The sequence below is a fragment of the Balaenoptera acutorostrata genome, chromosome 11 (genome assembly GCF_949987535.1).
Source record: "Balaenoptera acutorostrata chromosome 11, mBalAcu1.1, whole genome shotgun sequence".
In the NCBI taxonomy this organism is placed as follows: domain Eukaryota; kingdom Metazoa; phylum Chordata; class Mammalia; order Artiodactyla; family Balaenopteridae; genus Balaenoptera; species Balaenoptera acutorostrata.
The window spans coordinates 60,009,898-60,020,374 of NC_080074.1; the positions used below are offsets into that span (position 1 = coordinate 60,009,898).

The 10,477-nt window shown below is 53.8% G+C and overlaps 1 protein-coding gene across 1 annotated transcript in view; it reads left to right on the plus strand.

Moving 5' to 3' along the window:
* MYO1A (myosin IA) overlaps positions 1-7,857 on the plus strand; it is a 28,121-nt gene extending 20,264 nt beyond the window's left edge. Inside the window, exons 27-31 of the mRNA XM_057557698.1 lie at positions 96-223; positions 499-610; positions 5,897-5,988; positions 6,559-6,677; positions 7,806-7,857. Of these exons, the coding sequence (XP_057413681.1) occupies positions 96-223; positions 499-610; positions 5,897-5,988; positions 6,559-6,634 (408 nt within the window). The 3' untranslated portion in view covers positions 6,635-6,677; positions 7,806-7,857. The remainder of the gene's footprint in view (positions 1-95; positions 224-498; positions 611-5,896; positions 5,989-6,558; positions 6,678-7,805) is intronic.
* The last annotated feature ends 2,620 nt before the right edge of the window (positions 7,858-10,477 follow it).

Below are 10,477 nucleotides of genomic sequence, written 5' to 3' on the forward strand. Positions count from 1 at the left end.
GAGCAGACCTCTCACTCTGGGCCTTTGATATCTCCCAGGCTGCTCCTGAGGAGAAAAAAACGAATCCCTTCCCTGCTGTTTCTCTCCTTCCTAAGATATCATCAGTGGGCTCCAAGGGGGACTTCCTGCTGGTCAGCAAGCATGTGATTGAACTGCTGACCAAAATGTACCGGGCTGTGCTGGATGCCACGCAGAGGCAGCTTCCAGTCACCGTGACTGAGGAGTAAGGCCATGAGCTGGGGGTGAGGGATGGCTTGGGGCAGATGACCAAGCTGGCGGTCATGGTGACCAGGAAAATTTGTCCTGTCAGAAAGTGAAGCGTACTATGTCAGGTCAGGGCCACCCAAGTTCTCTGCGGCCTTGAGTCTTCTGACATAGCGGGCTGGTGGGGGGATGTACTTGCCTCAAGAAGGGGAGGGGAAGCCACCATGAAAATACAGGAGTAGGGGTGAGGGGATGAGGGCACTAGCTTTGTCTTTCTGTCTGTTCCCCCTCCAGGTTCTCATTGAGGTTCAAGGAGAGCAGCTTGGCTGTCAAGGTCATCCAGGGCCCTGGGGGTGGTGGGAATGGCAAGCTGAGCTGCAAGAAGAAGGGGAGTCGTTGCCTGGAGGTGACTGTACAGTGAGGAGGTGCAGCAGTTTCTTCTTCCTGGACCAGCACCAGCCCCACTCCCACCCACCCACCTTCGTGGGAGGCTCTCGTGCCTGAACCCTCTGATGGGGGGTGGGGCTCAGAGAGTGCAGAACCCTTGAAGAGGACCTTGCTTCTCCCAATCCTTTCCAATCCTCTCTCCAAACTTAGCTTCCTCCCACCCTCAGCCTCTTTGCCCACTAATAAAACAAGAGGCTTTGCAAACGTTTGGTCATGTGGGTGGGTCCCTGTTCCCCCATCTTTTCACTGGCTTATACTTAGACCCTCTGCCCCCCTCCCTTTCCTCTCCTCAGGCTCCTTGGAGCCAGCTAATGCAGATAATAAGAATGAAAAAGAAGGGAAATTGTCTCCGGGCTCCTTGACCGGCTGAGCTCTGGCGGGGTTTGGAGAGACTGGGGTGGGGGTGGGGCAGTCGGGGATGGGGCTCAGGTCGCAGGTGGCCAATGAGCTGATTCATTAAGTGTGTCCCTGGAGGGAAGAAGTGAGGAAACTGGGAGTTTCTTGGCAGAAACTGGGATCCTTTGGAGATTTAGCCCGAAAAGAGGCCCAAGGCTGGAGGGCTCATGCGAGCTGAGGTGAGCTGGGGAATGCAGGGTCCCCGGCTCCATAGCGCCCTCCACCCCGAGCTCAGCACTGGGCTTTGTCACACCCGCCCCCTGGCGCCCCTTTCCCTTCCGTACACCAGAGATACCAGGCTGCTGCCAACAGTTATCTTACTAATCACTGCCCCACAGCTGGGGCCTGCAGCTGGTGGCACTTGACAGGGGGACACGCCCCCCCCCCACCCGGACTCTCCCATCCCTATGACTGACCTCTTCCCTATCGTCTTCATTTATTTTCCATGTGTCATCGTCATTATTTCTTTCTTGGTTTCCAGCTGTCTCACACCATCTCCTTGTCCCCGTTGCTGTGGGCTCTGACTAATGTTAACACGTAAGAGTTTGTATAATGCTTTAAATATCACCCTCCCCCACTTCCTTCATGGCTATTTCCTCATAGATTCTGTCTTGTCTAAGCCTCTCCCACTCTGCTCTCTACCTTTGGGGAACAAGCAGCTCCTGGGTTTGCAGTAAAATGTAGACTGCGCTCTGTGCGAGCATACAAATGGCTGCCTTTTGTTTCTGTCTGGATAGCTCTGCCTCCTTTCGGACCTCTACCTTCCCTGCCTCTTCCCTGTCTCCGCTGAGCTCACAGTGCCTTGAGGCTGGGTCTCCCTCCACCTCAGCTTCCACTGGCAGGCAGCTCACTCCCCAGGTAATCATGCTGGCGGGAGACCTGATTAGCTCATACTCTTGCCTGCAGATTAATCTAGCCCTCAGAGCACAAGCCAGCCCCGTGTTCTGGCACACCCTGCTCTGAGCTGAGATGGGGCCCAGGGAGGCAGCTCTTCCCAGTGGGTGAGGGGTTAGAGCTGTCGTGGGGAGCCATGTCCAGAGTTGGGGCTCTGGCCACCCTTCCGCCACCCCCAACAGTTCTCCCGTCCTTTACTTCTCAGAACCAGGCCGAGAGGGGGGTGGTGACCAGAGCCTGACCGCCCCCGCTCTCCGCCTCATCTCCTGCTCCCAGGGCCCAAATTGTCGTCACTTTCCCAGTGAAGTGTCTGGTCATTTTCAGAAGCAATTTCAGGAGAATATGCAGCTGCTGCTCCCTATCCTGCTTTTCCTTTGCCAGGGCTGAAGGCACTGTCAGCTCTCCGAGCTGGGAATGGTAGGAGGGGGGAGGGCTAGGGCCACTGCTCTCTTTCCTGTCCTCCCCCTGTCAGTCATGTGGATAGATGCTAGGCTGAGGGAGGTGGGGGAGTCGTCTCTTCTTTACTCTCCCATCTCTCCCTCCCTCCTCCTCTTTCCTGTCTCTGCTTCTCTTCTCTTCTGGAGCTCAGGAGTGTGTGTTTTTGTCCCCTGAAGCCTATAGGGGCTCAGTTTCCCCACCTGTGTTACAGGGCTTGAATTGGCTCCATCATGATGGAAGAAGCTAAAGTTCTGCTGCCCACCCCTGCTCACAGCCAGTCCAGCTCTCTCAAAGTCTAGGCTGTTTGAGCCTCTGAGGGGCACAAGCCATCCTGGAGTCCCCTAACCCCCAAGAGGGGCCATTCGAGCATCTCACAGCACAAACCAGCTCTAGCTCAGCCCTCTTGGCTCAGCCCATTTCTTCCCCAGGCTCTGAGGGACTCTTCTCCTTGTGCTGTGGGTTGTCTCCCGGCTGTGTCCTGGCCACAGGACTCTGCATCCTTCCATTCCTCACTGGTATCTCCACCCAGTGTCACATATGGCCCCGCCCCCTCCCTCAGCAGCCCGCAGCACCCCTCCAGGATGTCGAAGGGGTCCACATGTTGCGCCCAAGCTGTGCATGTGGTGGACATACGCAGGCCAGCTCGTGCGCACAGGCACGTGGCCCACCTTGACCCCTGGGAATGGCCAACTAAAGCGTCTCAGCTCAGTGTTTTACTGGGTCACCCCCAACCTGCACCAGCAATAAAGAGGGGGGGCTCCAGAGGAAGGATCTGCTAGGGATCCTGCTCTGCTAGGCCAGCGACAGTTAGTGTCTGAGGTGTGGCTCAAATAAAGAGTAAGTGTTCAAAGGAAAAACACCTAGGTTCTCTGTAGCTGCAGCACCTGCTTTACATGCCATTTGCATATGATTTGTGGGCAAAGTGAAGCCCAGCCTGCCCTAGCCCTCCGAAGCCTCCCTCCTTCATCACCTCTCTGACTTAGCATCAGCTCTTTCGTCTTTGCTAATCCCAGAGATCAAGGGGTGATCAATTCTCCCTGCCATTCCCTTGCTCCCCCCATCCTTGGCTCCTGCCATCCTCTGTGAGATGCCTCATCATCAAAGGACATTATTCATGACGGACCTTTGCTGAAGCCTTGCTTCCCTAGTCCCAGGGCTTGGGGGCAGGGATGGATGGGTTAGTGGGGGAGGGAGGCTGATGTAGAGATGGGACCCAGGAGGCTTTTGTTCTTAGCCCTCAGTCTAACACATTCTTCCTACTGCACCCCCAGTTTCCTCCAGCCTGCCCAGCTTGGACCTCCTTTTCCAGATTGGTGAGGGAGGAGAAGAGGAGGAGGTGGGAGATGGCCAAGTCCAATTAGGAATAGCATCTGAGCTTCTCAAAGGCATGAACCAGTCATGCCATTAACATGTAAACAGCCTTCCACTTCTACTCTTTATTCCACTAAAGGCTCCCAACCCTGAGTCCTGGGCCATGGTTGCCCCACAGAGCCCTGTAATTAGCTGGGTAATGGGAAGCCTTTAATGAGGCCCCATTGGCCTCTTACATAATTAAGGGGCCTTGAGACCTAGCTGCTGCCCTCACTCGGGGATGAACATGGGGCCCCGTGAAGCTGGAATGACTTCTCAGTATGGCCCAAACCCCAGGGTGGGTAAGGTGGGGAGACAAACATTTCAGGACCTTAGCAGTGCTTGAGGCTCTGTGGAGGATCCACATTGTGGGCCGCAATGCAAGAAGCTGGACTCAGGCTTCCTTTTTTGTTTTATAAATAAATTTTTATTGAGCACATATTATATGCCAAGCACTATAGAGCTAGGAATCCAACAGTAAAGCGACGAAAGTCCTTGCCCTTATAATGCTGACATTCTGGTGGGATGTGGGGTAGACAGACTACAAGTAAAATTGCAGTATGTTTGATGTAATGTATGAAGAAAAGAAATGAAGGGATATGGAGAATGGAGTGGTAGTAATTTTAAATAGGGTGATTGGGGAAGGTGCTGGTGAGCAGAAGAAGTCTTTGTAGTAAATATGCAACAGAACTATGATTCTCTTCCCAATCCCAAGATGTAGAAGAGTACAAGGTCCCAAATCTCCAGGTCTTTTGGAGAGGTGGACCCCCAACTCCCTCTGGGAGACTTAACTGTTCCCTTACTGGTCAAAGTACAGACCAGTGCAGTAAAATGAAGGGGAGGTTTGGAGAGAGAAAAACCTGAATTTGAGGCTGTTATCCAATAGCTATATGTCCTAGAGCATGTGACTGAACTTTTTGAGCCTCAGTTCCCTCATCTGAAAATAGGAATATTTCCTACTCACACGGTGGAGGTGATGAAAATCAGTTGGATTGCTCTCTGCCGAAGCATCTTGCAAATGTTCAAATTCTGCACCCATTATAAACGCTAAGAGTGATGATTGCTCTAGAGCCGGCTTTCACTTTCCCTCCCCTCATCTACAGCAGTATGTTTTTCTCTCTGAGTCTTTTCTCTCTGGATCTGGGTCAGATCCTGACTCTGCCTCTCCCCCAGGATTTTCTTACCTTGGGTGGGAAGTGAGCAGAATAAGGCCCCTCGACTGTGGGGCGTGAATCAGAGGCTTGAAAGTTCAGGGGAGAAGATGCCTAAGCTGTAGGGAGACAGATTAGAGTGGGAAAAAATGCAACTGTGAGGAGAAAAAGAAGCAGTTAAGAGATCAGTGCTGGAGCGGGGGTGAGGGTAGGGGAACAACTCAGCCGTGGTGCTCTGTCCCTCCTTTCAGAGATGACAGCAGGAAGGATAGAAGTCAGAACCCTGGAAGGATGCAACTACGTCAGGCTGATGCAGGGGTCAAGAGTGGGGTGGGAGGCCATGGGGAGAGGCGCCGGCACTGGGGAGGTGGAGGGGGGCAGACCCTGGAGTTTTCTGCATTCACTAGTGGGGAGAAGTACTGACCCTACTGGTCTGAGGACCAACGCGATGGGACACCTCCAGCTGGGAGGAGGACAGAGGGAGAACTGAGGACTGGAGGGTGTGCCAGACTCACCTCTCAATCGTCAGGGACCTGAGCCTGCTCATCCTGGTGGTGGAAGGCCCAGAGCAGCACCTGGCGGAAATTGTTTCGGCCAGGCAGTTGAGGCTGGAAGTTTAAAGGGCAAAGAGCTGGTGGGTGGACAAGGAGCAGAAAGAGCCCAGGGACCGCACCTATTGAGTTGGCTCCGGCATGGAAATTTTGTGACAAACCGTACGCAACATCATCCCTTAGCATGCACAGCTCAGGGGCTATTGGACTGTGGGCTGCTGGATAACCCCCGCTCACTGCTAGGTTTGGGGGGGAGGGGTGTGTGTGTGTGTGTGTGTGTGTGTGTGTGTGTCTGCAGCCTATATCCCTCTTCCCCCCACCAGCCTCCCCCTCCCCTCCAGCCACCCTGGGATTGGTGATTCTCAGCCCCTCCCCGGCTCCCCCAGACCCTCCCAGAGCCTTTATCTGGGAGCTCCTGCCACATTCCCCAAGCCCCTCCACTCCCTGTTTCTCTCTTCACGGCAGCACCAGCAGCGTGTGTGGGGAGCAGACAGTGCTCCCGGCCAGCTCCCTGATCCTGCCAGAGCATCTGCCCCAGGCTCAGAGCCGCTCCACAGGTAGGCACAAGCGGCAGAATGTTGGATGGACAGGAGCTGGCAGCAAAGGACAGGGGCAGAGTCAGGACGGAATTAAAGGTGGCAGACTTTGATCGGGGAGCAGGATACTGGGAAGGTGGGCAGAAGGAATCAATGGGGGTTGATGTAGTAATGTTTGGAGCCTGTGGGTACAGACTGATTCTTCCTATATTAGAAAGTTTTTGCCTAAGTCTTGGGGTACCTAGGGCTGGAAAATAGCATCCAGGATCCCTCCTCAAGCCGACTAAGGAAAGAGACCCATGCACGTCCTATAAATCTATTATCTTCCCTGGGAGGCTAGAGTCCCCCACATTATCGCGCCATTGCTCATTGCCAGGTGCATATCCTGGGGAAATATGTGATGGGGGAGCAGGGAAACTGAGCGCCTCCCAGCTCAGAGACTCTCCCAGACTAAGGCTTGGGCGGGAGAGTTGGGGGCTGGGGAAGCAGGGTCAAGCCAGGCTGCTAGTCGTGAATGTCTCCCATGTCTGCACCTGTGTTGTGTCCTCCTCCTCCTTGCCTTCCCTCTGTCCTGTCTCTCCGCACTCCTAGGCGTCATGAGGAGTGTCCCGCTGTTTGCAGTTATCCTGGCCCTCAGCTTGGCTCGGAGTTTTGGGGCGGTCTGTGAGGAGTCACAGGAACAGGGGGTGCCCGGTGGGAGCCACAGCAAGGTAAGGCACCCCCTCTGGGTCACCGAGCCTGGCAGAGTACGGGGCAGCATCATAGGCTGCACTCTGCCTGTCCCACCATGGTAGGGAGGAAGGTGGGACGGGCGGGTTGGGAGTTACCCGTCAGAGGGTTTGACAGCTCGGCCTCTCCAGTGACCTCATGTTCTCCCAGTATGTCTGTCCGTGTCTCTGTCCCTCTGCATGTCTTTGACACCTTGTACATAAAATGTGCGGCACTAATATGTTGTTTGGTTGGTTGATTGTCTGGTGACCTGGTGATTGGATGGTACTGCGAGGGTAGTCCCTTTGCAGGGGGGCAGATCCTCCCCACTTCCTGGATGGTATGAAACACAGTCAGAACTTCTCTCCCCAACAGTTGTTTGTGTGCTCTTTTACCTATCAGCTATATGTATTTTTTATTTCAAAACTCAAATAAATGCCCTTATCCCCTGCTCATCCACCCCCAATAACCTCAGGTGCTCCTAACATCCCAACCCTTTCTTCCCTCCTCTCCCATGTCCCCCTCTAGCTTCTGCTTAGTCAGGATAGGAAAAAACCCCACAAAACAGGTTGGGCCCCAATTTCCAAAGTTCATCTAAGAAAAAGAGTAGGAGTTGTCAGGGTAGGGGTACTCGGGGAGAGCAGGGAGGAAGTCTTCTCAAAGTTTTGAAAAGACAGCAGTTACATTGGTACGAATGCTTTTAAGATGATTACAGGTGGAACTTACTACAAATTCAGTGTGTGAAGTCTAACTGCCTCTCCAGCTCAGATCTGTTTAGCATCTCATTACAGGAGGTGCGCAGAGTATTTGAACAATTTGGGGAAGTGGCTGCGTGGGAAGTTGTGGGCTCGGCAAAGAGAGAGATCACCAGCCTTCATCCAGCTGGTGAGGTGTCCCAAGGCATGATAGGTTGGCATCCTTGCAGTAGTTGCACCAGCTCCAAAAGACCAGAACCAGTTCAAAAAACACACAGCGAGTGCCAGATATGGGCTGGACACTGTGGAGCCCAAAGTTCCAGCTGGAGACACTCAGAATATCTGGGTCTATTCCTCTGAGACAAACTTGCTTTGAGACCTTGCCCCTCTTGGTCAATAAAATAGAGATTGCCATCCTGCCCCTTCTTCCTGCAGGTCCGAGAGGATGAGGGAAATTGGGACGGAACGGGAGTAGGATGTATGTGTGCCTGGGCAGCCAGGTTGGCACGTGTGTGGGTGCATCCTGGGTAAATGCCCATCTGCGTGTGCTCAGCCGCCCAAGGACCCCTAGGCTCTGGAGAGAGAGGCACCGCTGAGATTCAAGGTGAAAATCTCCAAACATGATCAATTGTCATTATCTCTCTGCAGCCGCAATAAACTGGGTGTGTGATGTGTGCCCACCAACCATCCTGCTGTGCCCAAGTTGCTAAAAAAGAAACCACCAAGATGAGAAAGAACCCCTGTTTGGCAGCAGGTCTAGAATGGGGTTCATCTGTGGAGGGGAAGAAGAGGCTTCATTCTGAGCATGCTGCCTTCGTGAAATTCTAAATCCAGGGGAGAGAGGGGAAAGGGAGAGAAAACCAGAGGTAGAAACCTAATGGAGAAGAAAAGAGAGGGCGAGGTGGTGGGAAACGCAGAGAGAGGAACATCCACGGACACAGTGCAGAGTGGGGGCAATTTCAGGATTGCTGGTGGCCCTGGCTGCCTACCCCCACCTGTCCCCAGGACCGAGTCCTGTCTGTGACTCAATCATGGAGCACAGACCAGAAGACACTAGCTCTGTCTGATGAGCCTTTCTTGGGAGTGCGGGAATTCCTGGCTCATTCACTTAGTGGGGCAACCACATCGTTGGTCAAACCGGTTCCGGGTGTGCCAGGGAGAAAAGAACCAATGGCCCTTCTCACTGAGAGGTGGCAGGAGCTGGGAGGGGGCCCCAAGGGTCAGTCCCCTTTGAGCTTGGGATATAGCATGACCAACTGTCCCAGCTTTCCTGGGACTGTCCCAGCTTGAACACTGAAAGCCCCACATACCTGGGCAAACCGGGACAGTTGGTCGGCCTACAGGGATGCCCGATGTGTTCCCTTTACATGTACTTCCCAAACCTTGCTGTGCCTATGAATCACCTGGGGGCCTGGTTAAGATGCAGATTCTGTCTCAGTAGGTCTGGCGTAGGACCAAGATTATGTATTTTTAACAAGCTCCCAGCGGCGATGCTGCTGGTCCATGGACCACACTTTGAGAGCCTACTTCTCTTCTAGTGTAAACCAGAGGAAATCCTGAAAGAAACAGGACGTTAAGTTCAGCTGTGATGAGCTCAAGAAGAGGCCATTTCTTGTGGGGAAAGAGTGAGTGGATTGGGTGTGAGCCTCCTCCTCAGCCCTCTTTGTTTCTCTCCCCAGAAGGACTCGAATCTCTACCAGCTGCCCCCCTCGTTGCTCCGGAGACTCTATGACGGCCGCTCAGTCTCCCTGGATGGATTGCTCAAAATGCTGAGCAAGGCTAGCGTGGGTAGGAAGCAGCCCCGGGCAGAGGGGCGTGTGGGGCAGGATTCTGAAGATTAAATAGGCCTGGGAGACCCCTTCGAGTGGGAAGGAGACTGGAGATGGCTTAGTGAATTATTGAGGGCTGTGATCTGAACCCCCTCTAATCATCACTTTGCAGATTCCTTTCCCCAGTTACATGCCTATTCTTGCTTCACAGGTCCTAAGGAGTCGTCACTTCCCCAGAAACGTGAGTAGCCTCTTCTCCCTCCCAATCTCTGCTGACCACTTGCCTAGAGCTCCATGGGCACAGGGCCCAGTGACTATTTCGGCTGGCCCCGGCTCAGCTGGCGCAAACAACATGCCAGCTGCAACTGCTCAGCCAGCCTTTCCTGAATGTGAGAGGCCGCTGAGAGCCAGAGGAAGCAGGTGTGCGGGGCACGGTGGAGTCTCCCTCCACTGGTAGGTTAGTGGGAACCAAGAGGATCTCTTGGTGGCTGTGAAGATTCTAAGCCAGGCACCTGCTGGGTGGGAGAATTTTAGAGAGTTCCCGAAATGCGGGGGAGGGAGAGGTAAACAGAGAGGGTGGGCTTAGGGGACAGCCTGCTAACTGCGGGGAGTAAGCTGTGGTGAGACACTGAAACAGAGACCAGAAACCCAACCTCAGAAGTCTTGACACATGTCTGGGGAAATGTATCAGCCCCTCACTATCACTGCTGAAAATGTTGGCCCTGTTTCTGCAGGTGACATGCATGACTTCTTTGTGGGTCTCATGGGCAAGAGGAACATCCAGCCAGGTAGGAACATGTGGAGGTCGGTGGAAGGGCTAGGGTGCTGGCAAAGATGTAGCAGAAGTCAGCTGCTTCATATTTGTCACCAGAGGGAAAGACAGGACTTTTCTTAGCTACAGTGAGGGTTCCTCCGCCCCTTCTACCCAATCGGCTTGGATCCACAGTCCAGCCCTCCCCAGGAGCACAGGACGGAGACCTTTATAAGATAGTCCTGCTGCAGCTGGGAGGGGGTCAGGCAATCTCTGCTTCTCCCCCACCCCCCGCCCCCATCTCCCAAACAGAGCATCCCTCTACTTCCCAACTCTGTCTTCCAAAGCTGTCCTGCATAGCCAGCCCTTTGCTATTGGGTCAGGGTGAAGGTCATATGCAGAAAAATCCCTCCTAACTACACTGTTTACTTCACCCCAGACACTCCTATTGATATGAACCAAGAGAACGTCCCCAGCTTTGGCACCTTCAAGTATCCCTCGAACGTGGAATGAGGTAAGGACTTAGGGAGAGGAGAGGGGACTGTGTGTGTGTATGTGGGGGGGGGGTAGGTTGCCAGAGGAGCATT